The sequence below is a fragment of the Leuciscus leuciscus genome, assembly GCF_965113295.1.
Source record: "Leuciscus leuciscus genome assembly, chromosome: 3".
Taxonomy (NCBI): Eukaryota; Metazoa; Chordata; class Actinopteri; order Cypriniformes; family Leuciscidae; genus Leuciscus; species Leuciscus leuciscus.
The window spans coordinates 58,551,767-58,576,754 of record NC_138727.1 but is presented as its reverse complement, the minus strand read 5'-3'; the positions used below and the strand labels follow the sequence as shown (position 1 = coordinate 58,576,754).

Sequence of the window (24,988 nt, the reverse complement as noted above, 5' to 3'; positions counted from 1 at the left end):
TCTTTCTTTCACCCACAAAATTATCCATCCATTCATTCATCCATCATATTGTTTCCTGATTCTATTATAAGGGAAGGCAATGGCATGTTCCTCCCTCAAATAGGTGTAAATACTGAACATTTACATTTACATTTATTCATTTAGCTGACGCTTATATCCGAAGCGACTTACAATTGCTATATATGTCAGAGGTCGCACGCCTCTGGAGCAACTAGGGGTTAAGTGTCTTGCTCAGGGACACATTGGTGTCTCACAGTGGATTCGAACCCGGGTCTCTCACACCAAAGGCATGTGTCTTATCCATTGCGCCACCACCACCCCCCTGCATGCATGTAAACACACACAGTTTGATCTTATTTTGTAAACACTGTCTTTAAACATTAAGAACTACTTGTCTTAAAGAAAGAAGATTACTTTTCAGGAAGCTGAAGAACACCATCTAATCATGTTGACAGGAGGTTTCCCTTCACACTGAAAGTTTCATTTGATATTTGTAATGTAAGTTTATCTTTTTCTATTTGCAAGTGGTTTCATTGGGGTTGTTCCTGTCTCGGCGTGGGGAAGGTTGCTTAGACTTTAAAAAGAGGAAGGAAAGAAACTAAAATAGCAGAAGAAAGTTTTCAGCTTGCATTTGCACTTCACTCTCCTGGAGTCTGTTATCAGCGGCTGAAACTACAAAACGGTAAGAGATACACTTGTTCAGTAATTAATATTGTCTAACTAATTAATCTCCACACAAGAAAATGGAAGTGAGAAACATTTTCTTTCATAATAACCTCTGTTAGATGACTCATGTGTTCCTAACGCTATCTTTAAATGAGTTTCATTCCTGGAAATCTACTAACAGTGAAGATTGTAAAGTATTTGTATCATTTTTGCAGTGTTTATAATGCAATAAACGGCTGTTATTATAGTTTTGATGAATTGAAAGATGACATATTGAACTGTTGTGTAAATGATTTAGTTTCCTGTGATGTCACTGATAACTCTTGCTCTGGTGTTTCTGCTCCTGATTCCAGGTGAGTCTCTCCTGTAAATGACATACGAGTTCATTACTAACTAAGAGTAAAAGGTTTTGGCTAGTTAACATGGATCAGTTAGCACTGCTGGTAGCCACAGGAAAAATAGCACTGGTAAAATATCTACTATAATGGAGGGAAATTTCTGTGATTTATTTGTTGCTTCTAAAGAAAATGGTATTATTCAGGTTATGCTGATATAATGCTGATATAAACTGATGAAGCTGCTAACATTTAGAGCATAATGTGTTTCATGGTTAGTGTCATAACAGTTTTGTAAACACCTGTTTAACTCATAGATGGGTATTTGTTTCCTTCTATTGTTGTTTCCTATCATTGTTTCCTTATGAATGTTGTGTTTCAGGAGTTTGTTGCCAGTGGGGTGGTTGGAGTGTGAGTTACAGTCCTTCACACATCTGTGCACTAAAGGACTCAACAGTGATAATGAGATGCACTTATACATACCCTACTGGATATCAGATCATGAAAGTGTTCTGGACCAAAACACAAGATAAAAAGGAACATGAAGAGTTTCCAGATCTGTCTGAGGACCCTGAATACAGTCAGAGGTTTCAGTATCTGGGAGATAAACAGCAGAACTGCACCATCAGACTGAGTCATGTGACACTGAAGGATTCACACATGTACTATTTCAGATTCATCACTGATAAAGATGGAAAATGGATTGGTAATCCAGGAGTGACTCTTACTGTCACAGGTGACTTTGATGAGGTTTATTTCTTCTTCTGTGCATTATGGTGAATAATAATCAGTGTATGACAGCAGCACTAGATATAATGTGTGTGTTGTGTTCAGATCTTCAGGTGGAGTCTCCTGAGAGAGTGACAGAGGGAGATTCAGTCAATCTGAGATGTAAAAGCAGCTGCGCTCTGACTGACAGAGCAACATTCATCTGGTACAGAAACTCACAGCCATTAACTGAGAGAAGAGACAGAAACAATGAACTCCTGCTGCAGTCAGTCAGAAGAGAGGATTCAGGCAGATATAGCTGTGCTGTACACGGACACACTCACATCTCTCCTGCTGTTCAGCTCAATGTCATGTGTGAGTATGTTCTTTAAAGTTTTCTTTCCAAAGCCAGTAGAGTTCACTCGTCCCTCCTTTTCTTTAAAAATGATAGTAATTGGGGCTAATATTTAAAACATTTAAATGCTCACTGTTTCAATAGTACAGTCACAAAACATGAACAATATGTGTGATTTTAACATTTTGTGTTATATTCAGTTATATTCAATTTTACTCCCTTGTCATGACAACGCCACACCATAAACACAACACACTAAACCAACTGTTCAAATAATGGTTTAAACACCTTTAAAGCTCAAATAATGCACATATTTGAACAAAATACTGATTGTAAATGTTACTCCCCTCGAGTTTTAATAAAGGCTCAAGTCGTTCCTGGGTTTCAACGGGCATTTATTTGGTGACAGAATCTTCAAACATGTCTTGACATGTTCCTTTATTGACATATTGCCATATTGCCGTCAGAACTGGTATAAATAAAACACAGAAAGCATAAATTAACCTTAAATTTGTGACATACTTGCAGACAATAAACGAAATTACATAGAAAACAAATAAATAAAAACATAAATTTATGCCATGTAAAATAATATCTTAATTGGCTTGTTACAAACACAGTCGCGTAACACAAATGAATGACAAAGACAGAAAATATACCTCATTGGCCGCATGAACCCGAGAGGGTAAACATAGGGGGGTATTCATCTTCACAATTCACCGACAAAACTTATGGATAACTTTAAAATCTTCTTCAGACAGCAGGCTTCGCAAGCCGCAGCACATATCTCTCTCTATGATCTTAGCAAGTGCACCCATGCAGCGTCCCCATAACAACAAACTATATTTCCACACGGAACAAAAAATAAGTTCCCTCTTTTTACACAAAGTTTTTAACAAAAAGAAATAAACATGAAATTATTATTTATTGGCCATGAGACATCATTTATTTTAATCATATGATTTTTAACCTTATATATATATATATATTTATATTTTAACTGCCAACCATATTTAACTTAAATATATGAGTTGCCTTTGATGGCAGCTACACTCCCACCAAATCACTTGTGATTTCAATCAATGAACTATGTGTAAGCGATTACTGTAAAGTTAAAGTTATGTTAGTCAGCTTCGAGTAATGTGACTGTCTTGTGTATAGGTCTCTCCAGATAGACTGGTTTACTGAGTCTCTTTCCTTGATCATCTAATGCTGAGTTGCTGATCAGCAACTGGACCTTCCGCACACATCCATCTTCAGCTGGATACACCGTGGCGACTTTAGCCAGCTTCCATTCATTTCTGGGTGCGGTATCATCTTGTACAATTACTATATCATTGACTTTCGCATTTCTCTTTGTCTTGTGCCATTTCTGTCTTTGTTGTAAACTCAGTAGGTACTCTTTTTTCCATCTGTGCCAAAATTCATTGGCAAGGTATTGGACTCTACGCCATCTCTTGCGGAGGTAAAGATCTTCCTTTACGAAGTTTCCAGGTGGAGGCAAGATTATTGAGGATTTCATTGTCAGAAGCAGGTTGGGCGTAAGAGGCTGGGGACCTGTTGGGTCGCTGAGTAAATGTGCTGTCATAGGTCGGCTGTTAATGATTGCCATCACTTCATAAAGATAGGTCCGTAAAGATGAACTGTCGAGTGTTCGGGATGACTGATCCAGTATGGATGTTAACACACTTCTGATTGTCCGGATTTGCCTTTCCCAAACTCCGCCCATATGGCTAGCAGAGGGAGGGTTCATGACAAACTCACAGCCTAGTTGTTTAAGGCATTCTTGATTCATTTCCTTTACTGCTTGCAAGAATTCTCGCCTCGCTCCAACAAAATTGGTGCCCTGATCTGATTGGAGTTGACGAACGTTTCCACGTAGGGCAATGAAGGCACGAAGTGAGTTGATGAATGCATCGGTTGATAGATCATCAAGTAACTCTATGTGCACTGCACGAGAACACAAGCATGTGAACAATAGTCCATAACGTTTCAGCTCTTTTCGACCTTCTTTGATGTAAAATGGACCAAAACAATCCATCCCACAATACGTGAAGGGAGGAGTTGTCTCCATTCTCTCACGCGGCAGGTCTGCCATTCTCTGCTCTTCTGTGTGACGTCTAAACCTTCTGCACTTGACGCAGTGGTAGATGACTGATGATACAGCTTGACTACATCCAAGGATCCAGATACCATTTGATCTCAACTCATTTATGGTCATGCCACGCCCCTGATGTTGCACTTGTCTGTGATAGTGATCGATCAGTAACCTTGTTATGTGGCTGGTTTTTGGTAAAATTACTGGATGTTTGATGTGTGGATGCATGGCAGCATGATCTAATCGACCTCCCACTCTAAGGATGCCCCTGTGGTCCAAGAAGGGATTGAGTCGGTACAGCCTACTGGTTTTGTCTTTGGTCATCTCCCTTTGTGACTCAAGCTCATTGATCTCTTTGGAGAAGACTTCCCTTTGTACAATGAGCATGATGGCAAGCTCTGCATCCTGTCTTTCCTCGAGACTTGTGGCTTCATTGGTTCTCTGAATTGTACCCTTAAACTCCTTGAGAAATCTTTGGAGTCTGGCGATTGCTTTCACTAGTCTTGTCCAGCTTGAAAACTTAAGGAAGTGATTAGTGAGAGAATCTGTTGTGGTTGAGGTCTGGTGCACAATGACCCTGCGCACTTCTGGATCTTTGGCATCAAGTTCTCTCACCTTAACCTCACCGCTTGGAAGTTCTTCCTGCCAGAGAAAATCTGGACCACTAAACCAATTGGAAGTGATGAGCTCTTTTGCCTTAAGCCCTCGTGACGCATGGTCAGCGGGATTGTCTTCTGACGTCACGTATTTCCACTGGGTTGGGTTTGTATTTTCCTTGATGCGCTGTATGCGGTTAGCTACGTAGATATGAAACCGTTTTGCGTCATTGTTGATGTATCCTAAGACGACGTTTGAATCTGTCCAGAAGAACTCTTGAGCGTCTTCAAGCTCCAATTCTCCTCTGAGCATGTCACTTGTGCGCACTGCTACAACTGCTGCAGACAGCTCGAGTCTTGGTACCGTGGTTACCTTTGTGGGGGATACTCTGGCCTTAGCCATGACTAGGACGCAATGTATCTGTCCTGTTGTGCTGGTTGCTCTTAGATAGGTACAGACTCCATACCCCGAGACACTTGCGTCTGAAAAATGGTGGACTTCATACTTGTGCACTGTTTTGAAATCAACTGGTAGGTAGCATCGCTCAATCTTGACATTGGCTAAGTTCTGTAGATCCAAAAGCCAGGACTCCCACCGTGGCCTTAGCTCATTTGACAGTGGCTCATCCCAGTCAATCTTCTCACGACACATTTGTTGAAGTATTTGTTTTCCGAGTAGGACGAAAGGCGCCACAAAGCCAAGTGAATCAAAGATAGAGGCAACTGTGGACAAAACTCCTCTTCTGGAGAGAGGGCGCTCATTCACGACTACTCGAAACTGGAAATGGTCTGAGGCGACACACCATTTGACGCCTAGAGCTCTCTCAATCTGTTGTTCGCCAAGAGCTAGGTCTTGTTTCATTACTGTCTCTGCACAGTCTTCCTTTGGGAGGGATGCTAATACTTGTTGGCTGTTTGATATGAACTTATGAAGTCGCAACTTGCCTGTATTGCAGAGTTGTCTTACTTCATTTACCAACTGGATAGCCTCTTCTTCTGAGTGGACACTTATTAGGCCATCATCCACATAGAAGTTTCTCTCAATGAAACGGATTGTGGCATCACTGAAATGACCTTGCCCTTGAGCTGCGATGTACTTGAGGCCGTAGTTTGCGCAGCCGGGTGACGAAGCGGCTCCAAACAAATGAACACGCATACGGTAGACAGAGGGGTTGGAGTAAAAGCTTCCATTATCCCACCACAGAAATCGGAAGTAGTCTTGATCTTCTGGCTTGACATGGAATTGATGAAACATGCGTTCTATGTCGCACATCACCGCTACTTGACCCTTACGAAACCGACATAGAACACCTACCAAGCTGTTGGTCAACTCTGGCCCAGTAAGCAGAAAGTCATTTAATGACACACCTTCGTACTTTGCCGAGCAGTCGAACACGACTCTTATTTTTCCAGGTTTCTGGGGGTGGTAGACCCCATGGTGAGGGATGTACCAGGAGGGGCTTTTGTCCTGCTCATCAAATGGAACCTTTTCTGCATCTCCACGTGTAATTGTTTCATTCATGAATGTTGTGTAGTCTTTGTGGTATTGCGTGTCTTTCTCAAATCTTTTCTTTAGACATTTGAGTCTGTGTTCGGCACAGATTTTATTGTCTGGCAGATTTGGTCTGTCCTTCTTAAAGGGCAAGGGCAACTCGCAGTGACCATTTGCTTTCATTTTCACTCCTTCCTCCATTATGGAAATGAAACGCAGATCCTCTTGGGAGAAGTGAGAGTCCTCCACGCGGCGTTCATTGAAATCGGACTCCAGTACTTTGATCACATCTAGTGATGTGACTAGCTCTTTGACTTGTGTACGACAGACGTACATGACTTCATTTGGTAAGGAGGTTGGTGACTGAACAGAAGGTGTCACTTCTTTGACTATGACTCTGTGGCTGCTTCCTATAGCGTCACCATAGTCCACACAGGGATCAGTACCGCCGACTATAGTCCAACCAAGGTCTGTTCTTTGAGCGAATGGTTCATTGTCCTTCCCTGACACTACTTCTCTGGGTATCAGAGCTTGCGAACAATTGTACCCTATAAGCAGGCCGACATCACACTCTATCATGGGAGCTATCTCTTCAGCAAGGTGCTCTAGGTGAGGCCATGCTCTTGCTATCTTAGGTGTGGGAATATGACTTAGATTGGCAGGGATAAAGTCTCTTGTGTATGTCGTTGGGAGAGGTATTCTCTTGGATGTGTAGAAGCCTCTGACTTGTAGCCCTAATAGCTTTTGACTTAGAATGACTGTGTCCCTGGATGACAGTGTAGAAAGTTTCAACTGCACTTGTTTCTTTTCAGTGACTAGAGCGTCCGCCTTTTCTTGAAGAACGAATGTGGTGTCGCTCTGACTGTCCAGAAGGGCATAGACAAGAACCTCGTGCTCTGGATTGCTTGTTGTGGATAACCAAACTGGAATGATTGTGGATGTGAGATCACTGTTAGTGTTTTGTACAACACGGTTGGATATTGCCTTGTTTGGTGTTTCTGTACTTGCTTGTTTGGTTTCCCTTGTGTCCTTTTGTTCCTTGTCAGAATCCTTTGTCCTTTTGACTTCCTTGTCACGTTCCTGATGTAAGCATGTTGGATGTTTTCCTTTGCATGTGTTACAAACACTTCTCCTTTCACATTTCTTTGAATGGTGTCCAGGGCTGAGACATCCAAAGCACAAGCCCTTAGTTTGTACAAACTTGACTCGTTCAGTAATTGACTTGTCCATGAACTTTCGGCAAACATGAATTCCATGGTTTGGCCTTTCACAGAAGATACACATCTTAATGTCTGGTTTCTCTTCTGAGCTGCTTGCTAGCACCTTTGCACCAACACTTCTGGTCTTTGGGGTCTTTGTTTTTTCAGAGTCAATTGCCTTTAGTGCATGAAGCGACGTTACTGGATTGCACGCTATCTTGGCCTCTCTTGTGACGAAGTCGACAAAGTTGCTGAATGTTGGAAATGATCCGCTTTGCTCTTGTATCTCAATGACTTTTCTATTCCAACTTGCTGTTAACCAATCAGGAAGCTTGCTTAGCATTTTCTGGTTTTCGCTGCAGTCGTTGAGAACTTCAAGATTTTTAATCTGGAACATTGCTGCTTCACAGCCTCTGAGAAAGTCTGAGAACTCTCGTAGTTCAGCACAGTCCTTTGGTCCTATCCTTGGCCACGATGTGAGCTTATCCCTGAAGGCTTTGGCGATTACAAATGAGCTTCCATACCTTTCCTCCAGAATGTCCCATGCTGCAAGATATGCTGTGTCCGTCCCCAACAGAAAATAGCCCTCAATTGCTTTTCTTGCTGACCCACCAATATACTTGCGGAGGTAGTAGAGCTTTTCATTTACTGGGATGTTCTTCCTGTCTATCAGGGTTTGAAAGGACATTTTCCAATCTCTGTATTTGAGTGGGTCTCCAATGAAGACTGAAGGTTCTGGTACTGGTAAACGGCTTATGTTGATTGACTCTGCTAATGCTCTGGCTAATGCAGTAGTGCTATCTTCTTGTGTAGCATTGGTTGCATGTTGCCGGCTTGTGGCCTCTTGTGGCACAGTGCGTTGTTGCGGGTTAGCAGTGGTTTGTGCAAGGTGAAATTCAGGCAAACTAACCAGGTAAGGTGCAGCTTTCTTAGGCTTGGACTTACTGTGTAGAAGGTCTGATATTTCTTCATCTGAAGTTGATTCTTGTTCGTAGACTTTCAGACGGGCTTTGGCGGCTTCCATTTTCTTGACAGTTTCAAAGCGCTCTATCTGCCTTCGCTTTTCTTCTAATGCCTTTTGTTTTTCAGCATTTTCTGCTTCTTGTTGTGCAAGTCTTTTTCTGTTTTCAGCTTCAAGATTTTCAAGTTCCCTTTGCTCACGCTCCATTTCTTGCATCACTTTCAAGGTGGCTTCAGTAGCAGCCAATTCTGCTGCTGCTTCTTGTTTCTTCACAGATGACTTACTCGAATGACTTGAACGTGTGATTGCACTACCCGCACGTTTAGACCTGTGAGATGCTGCTGATTGGAACACCGAGCCAGCCTCACTCCAGTGAGTTGACCTTTTAGCTGGGTATTTACCACTTTCCTCTTCTTTAAGAATCTCTGTTGCTTGTTCTATTATCCTTACAGAAACAGCATGACATGTGTCTACTCTGCGACGGGTATCACTGTCAGGAGTGTCGTAACTGCGCAACTCATGATAGGTTTGCTTTACTTCTCCTGAAGCATTTTGGACCCTTACGATGTGATCCTGTAAACTTACAGTGCTAGGTGCATCGAGTGCTCTCTTAGCTTGTTTGGCAATCACTTTCCATTTGTCATAATTGGTCTTAAAGCGACACTGAAGCTTATTCATTCTTTCTTCATGTAAAGCTTGGCCCTTTTCAGTAAGCTTTCTGGTTCTTTGGCTTTTTCTCAAAGCATCTTCTTCAACGGCTTGACTTGTATTTGCCTCTTGCTGTGGACTTGAGTCTACAGTTTCTTCATCGGGGCTTGCTTGCTCCTGCAACTTCACAGCTTCACTTCCTTGGACTTCAGGCTCAGACATTTCACTACTTGAGCTGATGTATGTGTATTGACTTAAGGTCAAATTACTTGTGTGTTTGTCTAAATTATTGTAATGAACTATGGGATATAATACTTTATAACTGTAAATATGAACTTTGTTAGAATTAATTTAAAATGTGTAATGAACGCCTTAATGCAAATTATGAACTGTTTTCACCTTGTATGAAATAAAGAAAATGGCCTTCAATGTCAAAGAAAACCAATATGACTTGCCCTTTAAAATGCTTTAGTGCACCTTTAACTTAACAAATAACTTGTGATTAGACTTGCAATTCGTTTGTAATAATCACCTTACAAAGAAATGAACATACACTTAAATTTAAACTTGAATTGCAGAAACATACACTTCAACCTCTTTTAGCACTTTAGAGTCCCTTTAAAGTTAGCAGGATTAAACTACTTCTTAACATTTAACTTGTTTAAATGTGTTACTTCTTTGTAGCTTGACCCCACGACACTTCTGGACTCCGGTTGCCACTTGTCGGGTTTTCAGTGCACGCAGTTCGTGTTGTCTTTGATGCTCGTGAGCGTAGTTAACGATGTAACGAGCTGCTCGTTAATGGCTCGCTCTCTTCTCCTCCAGCACGAAGCAGGCTGAGTTCTGACTGTTACTCCCCTCGAGTTTTAATAAAGGCTCAAGTCGTTCCTGGGTTTCAACGGGCATTTATTTGGTGACAGAATCTTCAAACATGTCTTGACATGTTCCTTTATTGACATATTGCCATATTGCCGTCAGAACTGGTATAAATAAAACACAGAAAGCATAAATTAACCTTAAATTTGTGACATACTTGCAGACAATAAACGAAATTACATAGAAAACAAATAAATAAAAACATAAATTTATGCCATGTAAAATAATATCTTAATTGGCTTGTTACAAACACAGTCGCGTAACACAAATGAATGACAAAGACAGAAAATATACCTCATTGGCCGCATGAACCCGAGAGGGTAAACATAGGGGGGTATTCATCTTCACAATTCACCGACAAAACTTATGGATAACTTTAAAATCTTCTTCAGACAGCAGGCTTCGCAAGCCGCAGCACATATCTCTCTCTATGATCTTAGCAAGTGCACCCATGCAGCGTCCCCATAACAACAAACTATATTTCCACACGGAACAAAAAATAAGTTCCCTCTTTTTACACAAAGTTTTTAACAAAAAGAAATAAACATGAAATTATTATTTATTGGCCATGAGACATCATTTATTTTAATCATATGATTTTTAACCTTATATATATATATATATTTATATTTTAACTGCCAACCATATTTAACTTAAATATATGAGTTGCCTTTGATGGCAGCTACAGTAAATATGCTTTTATGAAATAATAAGATTCACATTTATGCCTTTAAATCCTCCAAAATTAGCCCCATTCACTTCTATTGTAAGTACCTCGACATTTTTTTCTCTTTTTTAAAGCTACACTGTGTAAGATTTTCTCCCATCTAGTGGTGAAATTGTATATGACTACCAACTGAATATTACTTTCTAGCCCCTCCCATTCCTGAGGGAGTTTTAACTCCTGCGGTGGCCGTATTATTTACAAGGTAAACAAACCATGCTATAGTTAGCCAATCAACTATAAAACTTTGAATTTACGCCTATTGAGATCAGAGGAGTGAGGTTTACTCGCACAGCAACTACTAGCTGGCCTCCGTTACATGTGGTGTGGGGGAAACCGTAGTACCCCGGATGAAACCCACGCTGACACGGGAGAACATGCAAACTGAAAGGACTCCTGCTGTGAGGCAACAGAGCTGACCAATGAGCCCCTGTGCCGCCCGGATTCATGGATAAGGACTGTTTATTTCTCTGAATCTCCTGTGCCGTGCGCTTACTTGTGATGAACAGTCTGATTCATTTACACGAGCCGGTTCATTCGGACAGCTGGTTGCAAAAAAACTATTTGTCTGTTCCATACGTTATCAAGCAATGATGGCACTACGCCATCCTCGGTAATCCTCTGCAAACTTCGACAGTGGGGTCTTTTTGAGTGGGACATGATACTTTAGCTTGTGTGTTTTGCGTCATTAACCTGGAACTAAAGTTCGACCAGTTACTTCCTACCGGCTCAAAAGAACAATTCGTTCAAGAACCGAACATCACTAGCGCTTTCTACAGCCACACCTAACAATTATGTTACTAACTACAATTTTTGTCATGTAATTTGGAATCAGTATCTGACTATAGTTTGTAAGTACTGCACTGTACAGCACTGATTTACTGACTATCACACACACAGAAAAAAAGTTTTTTTTCTTTTTTTTTTTCGTTTTGGATATTTCTTAATAAGTGACATGACCTTTTGACTCAAGGATCTATGGATTCATGTTGTTTATGCTCAATTCTGCCCCTACTGTATCTGTATGTAAGAACAGAAATAGAAGTGCTTTGGTGGGGCGAGTGACGGGTGATACTATATGTTTCTCCTGTAGATCCTCCAGTGAAACCTGTGATCTCCATCAGTCCATCTGGTGTAATAGTGGAGGGAGATTCAGTGACTCTGAACTGCATCAGTGACTCAAACCCTCCTGCAGAAATCAACTGGTTTAAAGGAGGAACGTTTGTAGGATCTGGAAGAATCTACAGCATCTCAAAGATCAGCTCTGATGACAGTGGAGAATACAAGTGCAAGTCCACCAATAAACATGCATGGAAATACTCTGATAATGTGATTTTAAACGTCATGTGTGAGTTCATGATAAAACATAAGATGCAAATTTTCTGTTTTGATAAATGCATATTAGCAATTTAAAAAATGTGTAATACAATTTAAAAATAATAATATGATAATTGTTATTAGACTCTCCCAGGAACGTCTCAGTGTTGATGAGTGGATCTGGTGTAATAGTGGAGGGAGATTCAGTGACTCTGAACTGCATCAGTGACTCAAACCCTCCTGCTCTGAACTTCAGCTGGTTTAAGGAGAATGAAACCTCAGCTGTTGGATCTGGACAGAGTTTCAGTGCACTACAGAGTGGACGCTTCTACTGTCAGGCTCACAATCAACATGGATCTCAGAGATCAGACGCTGTCATTGTCACAGGTGAAGCTTTTATTTTATAAAGGGTTCAAGACAGTTATAGTATGTAGCTTTGAGACTTAATCTGAACTAAAATTCTTCATCTTTCAGAACATCGTGGTCATGGCTGGCTCGTCTGGTTGGGGATCACAGCATGTTTAGGATTCTTCATCGTCATCATCATCATCATCATTCTGTTTATAATGTAAGTGTGATTAAAATCATTCTCAATTACAGTGAGTGTATGAATGTAATTCACTTTCAGACTAGTGCAGGTGGAAATGCCTCATGTAATGTGAGTAGTAATGAATCTTTAAAATGCAGCTTACAAGTTTAATGTCTGTTAAATCAGGAGAAAACTAAGAGGTGCTAAAGCTGAAGACCTCACTGAAAAACAGGTAAATCTTCCAGACACAACATGTGAATAGTCTATAAAGTAGTGCACTGAAATGGGAAAACGTGTTCTGTGTGAACAGTCTTTAAATGTAAATGATAAATAATATTTCGTTTTCTTCCGTTTCAGGACAATCTGTACTCTACCGTAACAGGGAGAGACGTTCATGTTTCTGAATCAGCCGATTGTGATGACGCTCAGTACGCCAGTGTTACTTCCAGCAAACCCAGAAGAGACGGAAATGCTCCTGAATGCAGAGATACTGAGGAGATCCAGTACGCAACTGTCCAACATCACAGAAAGACCGAGACGAAGAGAGCAGAGGAGAACGAAAGCCACTACGACAATATCAGGATTCGTCAGCCTGATTCTGTCCTGAGGTGAGAAGAACGAGCTTAAAGAGACGGTTCACGCAAAAATAAAACGTTTGCCATCAACTCACTTTCATGTTACTTTTGTGTTGATGAAAGGAGAATTTATGGGGTGGTGGTGGCGGAGAATTTTAGGGGTGGTGGTGGCGCAGTGGATAAGACACATGCCTTTGGTGTGAGAGACCCGGGTTCGAATCCACTGTGAGACACCAATGTGTCCCTGAGCAAGACACTTAACCCCTAGTTGCTCCAGAGGCGTGCGACCTCTGACATATATAGCAATTGTAAGTCGCTCTGGATAAAAGCGTCAGCTAAATGAATAAATGTAAATGTAAATGTAAATTTATAGTTTAAATCTGGACTTTTTTTTTTCTTAATAACTTTGTGTCCCACTGATGTTTCAGAAACATCTGAATTGTTTAATGACTTTTATCATCATGTATTCTGATACATAACATGATTGTTGTTTTATTTGATGTTTTTAGGCGATCAAATGCACAGACTGTGGAAGAGGCGTCTGTGATCTACAGCCGTGTCAAATGAGTCAATGAGACCATCATGAAGACAAAGGCCAAAACAATGAAACAATATTCTGAGAGTAGGCCTGTCAATTTAGCATGCTAATCCACTCAGTTATTTATTATTCATTAAATCAGGTGAATAGATGTCAGGAACGCAGTGTCTGTGGTCTTTTTCTCATTACAAGAGCAGAATACAAATTAAAGAGCCAAAGAACCAACAACATGTGTTTAGTGAGACTAAATAGATCAAAATTTGTTATAATTTATAAATAAAAGGCATATTTCCTAGCCTGATTTCATCCCCTGATTTGAACACTCTGTTTGAAGGGGCGTGTCTGCTGTGAGACTTCAGTGTTGTTGCCCACGGCTGTGATTGGCTGACATGCTTGCATATGAAATATCTGGCATTACATGTAGAGCTATCTGGAATACTTTTACTATTACAGATTTTATACGTTTTTTTCTATTACAGCTATCGGGATTAACGAATCATGAGAAGTTTTCTTTAAGTATTTAGATCTATTCCCATCAATAAAAGGTTGCAGTGATGACCATTGAGCAGATGACAGCCTGTTGATCGCGTGAATGAAGATCTTATCACTGCAACGCGATTTACTGATGCATAAACAGTGTTGAACGACTTTGAGAGAAAGATTATCTGTCTGAACTTGAACAATTACGCATCAGACATTCACATAACCCACTGGTTCTCCAGAGGCTCGGATGAAGGAGCTAAAAAAATATTTTTGTGTTAATTTGTACATCCAAACACTGAGCAACTGCCATGCTTCGTTCGCTCGTTTGCAAGCCATGATGTCTCTCGAGGAAAAAACAATATCGCGCTGGATCTAGATAACACAGTGTAAATTATCGTTAATAAAATCACTACTTACCGCTTGCGGGAATATAACGTTAGTTGAAATTGCCCCCTTCGTCAGTATGAGACGCTGAGAGAAGCCTGGCTGCTTGATATTGTTCCAGGTTAGAAAAACAGTCCGTGGTGAAATGGGCAGAGCAAACTAACAACTTCGAATTAAACTGTAGTGGTATCCGATTATAGATAGATAGATAGATTATAGATAGATCTGCCATTTTCTCAATGATCCTCCTCCTGCTTGTTTCTTCACCTGCAGAACTTCCGATGATTCGGCTGCGCAGTTTCGCCTGGCACTGAGCATGGGCTGGCATATGCACATTTTTGGAGGCGTACATATTAATGATCCCGACTGTTGCGTCACAGTTGGTGTTATGTGGAGATTCGCCTGTTTTTCAGGGGTGTTTTTCAAAAACGAGATTTAAATAAGAAAGAGAAAACTATGGTGTTTGAGACTCACTTTATGTAATGTCCATGTACTGAACTCTTGTTATTTAACTATGCCAAGATAAATTCAATTTCACATTCTAGGGCACCTTTAAAGTCACCAGTGACGATTATTTGTAGAGCAACTTCTGTGTGCGTGTGTTAAGATGAGGTCCAGGCACGTGCAGAGGGGGGGGCGTTGGGTGCTCCAGCACCTGCCCTTTTGCCCCTTGGTGCCCAAAGTGCCCTTTTGTCAAGGCAAAATTTCCTCTCCTTTTTTTTAAAAAATTAAAGGCCCTTTTGTGGATGCCTGCCCAATCTAACTATTAGTCAAATTAATGAATAATAATTTAGCCGTAAATAAAATGACCCACATGATGACCTTTCACCTTACGAACTCATCCGGGACGATTCCTCACGCTGCACGCGCATTTTTTAATTTCGCGCGGCTACGCGCACTACCAGAGGATATCTTCAACTCTGCGGCTGCTGGTAAGTGGTGTTTCATTCTCAGCGAAGTGCTTTTGATGTTTGTTTACTTATTATTATTATTTTACAAGAACGACGTGAAGAGAGCATGCAGACAGAGATGTTGTTTATATTGCTGTGTGTTGGCTGTAGAAGTAACGTTAGCTTGCTGTTTGAGAGAGACAAGTTTCAGAGGGTCTGGTCTTTTTATGTTATTTGACTAAAAACTATTATTTATACTTTAAACTATTGTTATTATTTCTACAGTATTAATAATAAAAAAAAACGTAGAGTGCCTTAAAAATGATTATCACAACACTGGTAAGGCTTACCAGTATCTTATGTTTTGTGTGCAGCAGCCTCTGTGAACATCTCCCCTAGCAGCCTGGGCAGAGTCTGCAGCTTTACAGCAGGTCAGTGAGCTAGTGAACCAGTTCCAAACACTGTCAGCTATCTTTACATCTTGTCATGGTCCCATAAAAATTGTTTAATCAGCTAATATATCTCCTATATGTTTGTTTTAATGTCTACAGTCTCAGATCAGCTCCAGCAGTATCATCATCATCATCATCATCATCAGCAGCAGCAGCAGCAGCAGTAACAACAGCAAAGGCAGCAAACTCACTTAAGGACTTTAGTAAGAATTTACCAGAAACAGGTACCACATTAATGTTAAAAATCTTGTAAAGTATTAATTGCTGTATTTTTTCTGTTTGCTTTGTTTTTATTTTCATTGTATAAATGTAACTCTTGTATTTTTGTAAATCAGTTTATGCCATGAAAATAGCCACAGATGCTGACATGGCATTAAATAAAACTGTACTGTACTGTACGAAACATGGGCCACGTTAATTTTGTCCTACACAGTTTACTATTACAGCTGTTCTTTATTATTCTGTTTAACAGAGAAGAAAAATCCATCAGGTTGGGACAACTTAAGATACTTCAGTTTCTAATCCCAGAGTTATTAATAGGTGCACATACATTTTTTTTTTTTTACTCTTAAACTTAAAATTAGTCTTTTCTGTTCTGTTTCTTTTTCAAAACTGCATCAATGCATTTGCTGCCGTATCGATACAGAATCATCCATATTGATATATTGCTGTATTGATATTTTGAGCACAGCCCTATTTAAAGCCTTGTTCCATGTGCCCCCTTTTATACTTTGAGCACCTGCCCCTCCAGAGGTCTCTGCACGGCCCTGATGAGGTCAGTCATGTTGGTTTAATAAGCTTGACTAAAACAACATTTAATGGTGCCCCTGAAGTCACATGGAGGTGGAAATTATATTTCAGTGCTTTTGCGTTTTCTCTCCAATGCATTCATGAAACTTTTGCGAACAAATGCAAAAGCATTGAAATATTATTTCTCCTCCCATCTCATACTTTTGAATCTCCATGTCCTTTTAGGGGTTTTTGTATTAAGCAATATTAGCAAAGAAATCATTTTGAGCGATGACGTACATTGAGACACATTGGGCTGTGCATGTGTTCTTAACTGATTCTGGATGAGGTCATTTCCTGTCCCTCCCACCTCTACTGCCCACCACTTCCTGTCGCTATTCTATTCGCCAATAAACTGAAGGCAAAAATTATCTTGAGGATGTCAAAATACAACTTGTCTGTCCGCGGTCAAAGTGTCGACATCCAGTCTTACTCAATACAAGTTCCTATCTTGAGTGTCTTGCTAAATAATTCTTCAGAAAATGTTTTCCAGGAAGAAAGGCTATAAACATTAAGTTTAAAACCCGCTTTTATTTGTATTCTATATATTTATGAGCATCCCTTCACTCTTAAAATGTGGAAATTCAAGTGAAACTGTAAATACGTCATCTTTGTAGAAGAGCAATACAAGTGGTGGACAAACTTTTTTCATATTGTTAAACATTTTGGGTTTAATGACTTTTTAGATATCAATAAATGTCATTGGATCATGAAGAAAAGTTGTCTGAAGTTGCTTGTGTGGGCAGGAGTCAAGAAAGAGGAAGAAACATTTTCTGTGTGTGCGAGTTTTTTAAAACGAACAGTGTGTAACCACGAGAAATTCATCAGTTCAACGCCTGCTGGAGAGACTCACCAGAACACGGTAAGAGTTACGCTGGTTACTGTGTGAATATAGTCAGATTAATACTGTTGTAGAAACCACTGACCTAATCAGTTGGAAATATTCTCAATGAAACATTATTTATGGAAATGTTTTTAAAGCTAAAGATTGTTTTTATAATGATCATTGTGTGTGTTATACCTGTGGTTCCCAATTCTGCACAGTTTTGATGTCTCTCTTCTCTGACACATCCATCTAAGGCCTCGGAGCCTTTAATAACGAGCTGATGAACTGAATGAGGTGTGCTTGATTAAGGAGACATCTAAAATGCAGGGAATCGTCCAGGATTAGGAACAACTGTGTGATTCTGTATTGTTGTTGTAGTGATGTCACTGATAATGGCTCCTCCTCTTCCTATGGTGTTTCTGCTCATGATTCACGGTGAGTCGCTCCTGATGGAGAATATTTTAATGTTCTTTAGTCACTCATCAAAGTCTTTCTTTTAAAAAAAAATCATGAGTCCGGCAGCACCCTATTAAAACCCCTTTCACAAACAAATTTTGTGGGGGAAAAAATCATCCAAATGAAGTAAAAAATAAAGTCAGTCAGAGATAAATTAAAAAGAATAATAACTTCAGATAAATGTTTAAATTATTCTCACTGAAATTAATGTACAATATAAATATGTGCATCAATAATGATTATTTGAATGTTTTTGCAATGTCAGCATTTCATGTGTCCTACAAAAAGAATAAGAATGTAATGAACATGAGGGGTAAATAATTATGAAACAATCGTTTCTGTGTGAACTATCCCTTTAATGTGTGTTTCAGGAGTTTTCAGTAATCGTACTGATTGGAGTGTGAGTTACAGTCCTTCACACATCTGTGCACTAAAGGACTCAACAGTGATAATGAGATGCACTTATACATACCCTACTGGATATAAGATCAAGGAAGTGTTCTGGACCAACGAGTCTATAAAGGGTGTTGAGCCTCCAGATCTGTTTGAGGACCCTGAATACAGTCAGAGGCTTCAGTATCTAGGAGATCTAAAGAAGTACTGCAACATCAGACTGAGTCATGTGACACTGAAGGATTCACACATGTACTATTTCAGATTCATCACTGATAAACCTGATGGAAAATGGACTGGTAAATCAGGAGTGACTCTTAATGTCACAGGTGACTTTGATGAGGTTTATCTCTTCTTCTGTGCATTATGTTGAATAATAATCAGTGTATGACAGCAGCACTAGATATAATGTGTGTGTTGTGTTCAGATCTTCAGGTGGAGTCTCCTGAGAGAGTGACAGAGGGAGATTCAGTCAATCTGAGATGTAAAAGCAGCTGCGCTCTGACTGACAGAGCAACATTCATCTGGTACAGAAACTCACAGCCATTAACTGAGAGAAGAGACAGAAACAATGAACTCCTGCTGCAGTCAGTCAGAAGAGAGGATTCAGACAGATATAGCTGTGCTGTAGACGGACACACTCACATCTCTCCTGCTGTTCAGCTCAATGTCATGTGTGAGATAATTTTATTTAATGTATGCACTTTTTTTCTTTGAAGTTTCTTTCCAAATTAAGAAGATTCCAGGGATGGGCAAAAAGTATGTGCAGTTCTTGTAATTAATGGGTTTCATGGTTCAATTAAATATCTAACATGCACATGTGGTTAAAAGTGTTACAGAGTCAGTGTGAGAGAACTAATCTTGATCAGGTGACCCATCACCATCTTCACACTTTTAATATTAAAAGCCTCAAATGTTATTCACATATTATTATAGACACATAGCAGTATGTAGAAAATTGTGGGGGCCAGAATCACATCTATGTAACAGTCATGTAAACATCTGCGATTCCAAATTTACTATGATTGTTAAGGATATCTATGTTTTTCTGTGTTAGATCCTCCCAGGAGCGTCTCAGTGTCCATCAGGCCATCTGGTGTAATAGTGGAGGGAGATTCAGTGACTCTGAACTGCATCAGTGACTCAAACCCTCCTGCAGAAATCAGCTGGATTAAAGGAGGAACGTTTGTAGGATCTGGAAGAATCTACAGCATCTCAAAGATCAGCTCTGATGACAGTGGAGAATACAAGTGCAAGTCCATCAATAAATATGGATGGAAATACTCTGATAATGTGACTTTAATCGTCATGTGTGAGTTAATGATAAAACATAAGATGCAAATTTTCTGTTTTGATAAATGCATATTAGCAATTTTAAAAATGTGTAATACAATTTAAAAATAATAATCTGATAATTGTTATTAGACTCTCCCAGGAGCGTCTCAGTGTTGATGAGTGGATCTGGTGTAATAGTGGAGGGAGATTCAGTGACTCTGAACTGCATCAGTGACTCAAACCCTCCTGCTCTGAACTTCAGCTGGTTTAAGGAGAATGAAACCTCAGCTGTTGGATCTGGACAGAGTTTCAGTGCACTACAGAGTGGACACTTCTACTGTCAGGCTCACAATCAACATGGATCTCAGAGATCAGACGCTGTCACTGTCACAGGTGAAGCTTTTATTAACACACTTCATTCTTAGTTTTTGGATTTAATTATCATATTCTACCTCTTTCAGTTCGTCGTGATGCTGGTTGGCTCCTCTGGTTGGGGATCCCAGTGGGATGTGTAGGAATATTCATCATCATCATCATCATTGTATTGTATAAAATGTAAATATAAAATGATCAACAAAGAGTAATATAATTTGCTTTTAATTAATGCAGAAGTACATTTGATTATTAAATGAAACAATGAAATGGCTTGTTTCCATTTGTCTTTTAACAGTCAGAAGAAAAGGATAATCTGCAGATCTGCAATACACGAGTATGAGGTGAGACGGCCAAATACACAGAATCATAGGCTACCAATAAATCAATTAGAGCTTATTTATACACGCAGAACATATATTACCACACTTAAGATTTTTACAGGATTGTATGTGAGAACACACACTGTGGAGTGATTACACTTTTGATTGTCATGCAAGATCTCTTGTTTTGTGGTTATAGTCCTTCTCTCTGTTTCCCTGCAGAACGATGATCCCAGTGCAAATACATATGCAGCTCTTGACCTCAAGACCAGATCATCTGACCTCTACAACACACTCACAGTAAGAGAAATATCAAAAACTACACGTGCAAAAGAGTTTGTTCATTCAAAAGTCAGATAATCAATAATCAATGTGTTTTTCCCATAGACTGTCCATCCCAGACCTGCTGTTCACCAGTCCGGCTCTTCTGAATATGAGAATCTGTCCGTAAGTTTCTCAAGTCTTCTCAATTTCATCAAAAAATAAAGAAAATGTCCTCAGTAGTCAATCAACTAGTCAGTAGATACTAAACAGTCTTTTCTTTCTGTTACGAGATGGATTATATGAGTCGATTCACTGACAGAAATATATATTTTTTTCTCCGATTATTTGTACCATTTGTAGTGTGGATTTATGTAAATGTGTGTCTTATTTCTGTTGTAGCCACAGCAAGACGCCACAGTAAGATGAAGCACAAGCTAAACTTTACTCAACTTTTGTCTCATCGCTGGACACATCCACATCACAACTACTATACTGGCTTCGTACCCAGCAAGCTAAACACATCCACTCAATAAACAGTCTTGACACCGGAGTCATCGGTCAGATTTACTGAATAAATGTGTTAAACTGTAAAACAATTTAAAAACAAAACGAATACATAAATAAACTGTCACAAATGACGAGTCCAACAATGTACAACAGGAACAGAGCTTCACCGTAAAATCCCCAGTGTTAAATTAACACTGCTCAGAGCACATATGGTCCCACTCTACATGGTGTTAAAGTAACACTGAAGCAGTGTTAAAGTTAATGAGACAATTAAGTGATTAATTGAGTGATGATTGAACATTATTGAAGACACCTGATGTTAACAAGCAGAATCACTGAAGGAGAAAATCTCAAATTGTAAGCCACCGTTATGGTGATGGGTGTTTGCTTTAGTTGGGCTCTTGACCCTTAAATTATTAACTTTAATTTTTGTTTGATTGCTGTATCTGACTTACAACTGCCAGATGAAGAAAAAAAGAAAAAAAGTGATCTGATGGTGTTGGTTATGTTATGACAATCATCATTTTAACTTTATGTTTTTGATTTATGTTGTTAGTTACAGCACAACTGTGATTCTGCATAAATATCCAGAATTTTAGATATAATATAAAGGATTTCTTAAAAGTAAAAAAAAAAAAAAACTTTTCTTATAGGCATACACAGACATAAAGATTCAGTCTATGCATCTCAACAATGGTGACAATTGGGAAAAGTAAATTACATAGACAATTCAGATCATAATTTGTTCATACCGCAATGCATGATGAGAGCCATTAATGAGTTGTGATTGGTGGCAGCCACTGCAACATGTTTTATTATTGTCACCATTGTTGGGATTCACAGGCTGATTATTGATGTCTGTGTTTCTAAATTAATACATTTGAAAGTGTTTTGATCAGAACAATGTTTATTAAATATATTGGATTATAAAAAAAATGCTGATAATCATATACTGTAGAATCAAAAAGCTGCTGCTAACAAGTTTCATTTACGGATCACAGCATGATTATGTCAAAATATAACCAACACTATCAGATCACACTTTTTCTTTGTTCATTTGACTGTTATAAATCAATAACAGCAGACAAACAAAGGCTAAAGTTAATAATATACAGTATGGGTCAAGAGCCCAACTAAAGCAAACACCCATCACCATAACGGTGGCTTACAATTTGAGATTTTCTCCTTCAGTGATTCTGCTTGTTAACATCAGGTGTCTTCAATAATGCTCAATCATCACTCAATTAATCACTTAATTGTCTCATTAACTTTAACACTGCTTCAGTGTTACTTTAACACCATGTAGAGTGGGACCATATGTGCTCTGAGCAGTGTTAATTTAACACTGGGGAATTTACTGTGTTTGAAAACAATTACTTTTATATGCACTCCCTCATAAACATACAAAATGCCAAAATCAAGAATAATTAAACTCCCCTTACAGGCAGTGCCTTGTTTAAAGGGTAACTAAACCCCTGGTCAGAGCCTGACTCCACCCACTGGCAATATTTGAAAAATGCTAGAAAAGTGGGCAGAGCCCAGCGGAGATAGAGGGGACGAACCGTGAGCGGGGGGGCGTGCACCTATTATTTTTACAGTCTATGTGTCAGACTCTCTAAAATGGAGAGTGACTCACAGGGTCGCAAGACGATGTAAAGGACATGCATCTGATGAGTTTTATCGAGTTGATGTCAATAGCGCGCTCTCTGTAGGCATTTTCATATTTTGCCGCTATGTGAAAAAAATCCAGCAAAATGCACTGACGCGTTTGTCGACCCCAGAGGATTAACTTTAGCCTAACCCTAAATTGTGATTAAAATATATATATGATCACTCACATCAAGTGCCGTCACGTAGTACCGCAAACATCCAATAGGAAAATTCAACTGCAGTAGCCACCGTTCAACCTGAAGAGGGCAGCACTCAGACATTTTTTACACCATATATTGTAGAATTAAAACACTTTATACCCAAATGTCAAAAAAGTTACTCGAATCAATGAACAGCACTAATAAAGCCCCCTTCTTACAGATTATTAACTAAAAAAAGTTGGTTTAGGGTTTAGTTACCCTTAAAGTGTTGTTATTGCTATAGACTGACGGCAAATTCAACATGCGCTTGTTCTTTTGAACCCAACCCCCGAAACTGAATTAAACCAATCCAAAGTGCAGAATATAAAAAGACCAGCAGGGGGAACAAACACGCTAAGATAGGCAAAGCCTTCTTTAAACGCATCTTCAGAGTTTCCATTCTGCAGAAAGTAATGGATTATATTCGTGTGACATTAATAAACAGTCAATGTGTAATTAATAAATGAGTTTAGAGTTGTTTCTGTAATATTTTATACATTTGATCTGTGTATTAAAGAGTCCATGTGGCAGATTTTTCTCTTTATTCCTTTTCAAATAAAACATTAAATGATACAAAGGTACGAAGACTCAACATTCTGTTTCATATCTGTGTTTTAAAGTGCGTATTAAACTGGCCAAGGCACGTGATTTCAGAAAACGAGGCTTTGTTAGGTCATACAATGTAAAACGAAATTTGAAATTCTGATAATTTGATGCTAAAACAGTGGTTCTCAATCATGCCCTTTAAACCTTTAACAAAATCTGGCACCCCCACCTCAAACTACCAAAAATTATGAAAATTGAAAGATTTGTAACTGAGAAACACCTGCAACTGTTTCAATGTCACCGTGTCTACATGTGACGCGATCAGCGAAACGCAACTGAAGACAATAGAAACCATCGGCACTGGCTCCGGCGGGACAAGACAAATCCTAGACAAGAAGCTGATGTTCACTTCTCTTTATGACTTACGCTACTTCTGACACGAAGAACAAATGGATTTGTAACGGTCACTTTGTTACATCAAGTGTAGACAGCTTTTAACTGTTGCTGTGCTTACAGCAGAAAAAAAATATATTTACAGCCTGGTGCAAAAATGGGGTTTGGTCTATATAGCTAATTTTGCCCTTCATGACAACTGTGAGGGGGGTGAATTTTGTATAACTCACCCGTTTAAATTATATTAAGCCTTAAAGTTCTGCATAATTAAGGGCGTGGCCACTTGAGTGACAGGTGGATTGCCGCTGATGTCAATACTAGCCGTTTGTCTGCTGTCTGTTAGCATCACGTCACCTCAGCTAATCTGCCTCACTGCCCATTTTTGGTTATTGCGGTGCCAAGATGGCGATATCGGCCGGCTCCGCCCACTTTGAGCTTCAAAAATGCTCTTCAGAAAACTACGGGTGACATCACGGACACTACATCCATATGTTTTTACAGTCTATGAGTGTCACAGTGTCTGGTTTGTGTTCCCTGGTTACCACTAGATGTCCTCCTTCCCCCATGGTGTCTGTCACATTAAGAACTGCATTTCCCACAATCCTTGTCTGCTCTCATCACTGTTCATTGTACCCAGCTGTTCCCCATCATGATCGTTAGTTTCTGTGTTTAAATACCCTGCCTGTTTAGTGTCTGTCACGGAGTCCTTGTATTGTGTCACCCGCATCTCAGAGTCGGTCTTGGTTTGTTTATTTTGTTTCTTGTTTTGGACTGATTTACTTGGATTATGACCCTTTACCTGTTTGTGGATATGATTACGGATTACCCTAAATAAAGCTGCTATTGGAATTCACCTTTTCGTGTGCGCGTCGTGACAATGAGTGCAAAGCAACTTTTCGACACGTGTCAGTGTCACTGTTGAAGGGGAGCAGCAAGTTCACAATAGCTGTTACCATGGCTGTTTTTCTTTTTTCTGCTGATCTCCCCGACCCCTCCCCTATCCTGACTGAAAATGCTGTGGGTTTTGTCAGTAATTTGTAAGATGTTGACATGTCTAAGTTATAAATGAGATGAAAAGAGAAGTTGATTATACAAATAAAACATAATACTGCATTAGTATGGACTGTATGGACACTATAAGCTATAACACTAATATATTCATAAAATA

General features: G+C 39.5%; 3 protein-coding genes and 1 long non-coding RNA gene across 4 annotated transcripts in view; all 4 read left to right on the top strand.

Moving 5' to 3' along the window:
- The window catches only part of LOC309493667 (B-cell receptor CD22-like), a 132,426-nt gene extending 107,723 nt beyond the window's left edge, over positions 1-24,703 (top strand). The window contains exons 9-15 of the mRNA XM_082162858.1: positions 19,348-19,602; positions 19,716-19,958; positions 20,027-20,120; positions 20,236-20,281; positions 20,483-20,560; positions 20,648-20,707; positions 20,924-24,703. Coding sequence (XP_082018984.1) covers positions 19,348-19,602; positions 19,716-19,958; positions 20,027-20,120; positions 20,236-20,281; positions 20,483-20,560; positions 20,648-20,707; positions 20,924-20,950 — 803 coding nt within the window. The 3' untranslated portion in view covers positions 20,951-24,703. The remainder of the gene's footprint in view (positions 1-19,347; positions 19,603-19,715; positions 19,959-20,026; positions 20,121-20,235; positions 20,282-20,482; positions 20,561-20,647; positions 20,708-20,923) is intronic.
- On the top strand, positions 121-1,742 carry LOC309493942. Its single transcript, XR_014204119.1, has 3 exons — positions 121-682; positions 965-1,019; positions 1,384-1,742. It is a non-coding gene; the product is annotated as an uncharacterized lncRNA (long non-coding RNA).
- On the top strand, positions 1,817-13,865 carry LOC309494741 (B-cell receptor CD22; the record flags this gene model as incomplete). Its single annotated transcript, XM_082164152.1, has 7 exons — positions 1,817-2,084; positions 11,752-12,006; positions 12,120-12,362; positions 12,450-12,543; positions 12,691-12,736; positions 12,862-13,112; positions 13,589-13,865. 7 exons carry the CDS (start codon positions 1,817-1,819, stop codon positions 13,644-13,646), a joined length of 1,215 nt encoding a protein of 404 aa, XP_082020278.1. The 3' UTR covers positions 13,647-13,865.
- Positions 15,048-19,307, top strand: LOC309493837 (uncharacterized protein). The gene is made up of 6 exons (XM_082163104.1): positions 15,048-15,416; positions 15,749-15,805; positions 15,926-17,477; positions 17,660-17,876; positions 18,269-18,619; positions 18,718-19,307. The coding sequence occupies exons 4-6, from the start codon at positions 17,822-17,824 to the stop codon at positions 19,005-19,007; spliced, it is 696 nt and encodes a 231-aa protein (XP_082019230.1). The 5' UTR covers positions 15,048-15,416; positions 15,749-15,805; positions 15,926-17,477; positions 17,660-17,821; the 3' UTR covers positions 19,008-19,307.
- Positions 24,704-24,988: the final 285 nt, after the last annotated feature.

Coding starts and splice junctions, on each gene's coding strand:
- LOC309493837 (XM_082163104.1), top strand. CDS start 17,822: ATGTCACTGATAATGGCTCCTCCTCTTCCTATGGTGTTTCTGCTCATG. Junction 17,877..18,268: donor GTTTCTGCTCATGATTCACG/GTGAGTCGCTCC, acceptor TGTGTGTTTCAG/GAGTTTTCAGTAATCGTACT. Junction 18,620..18,717: donor AGTGACTCTTAATGTCACAG/GTGACTTTGATG, acceptor TGTTGTGTTCAG/ATCTTCAGGTGGAGTCTCCT.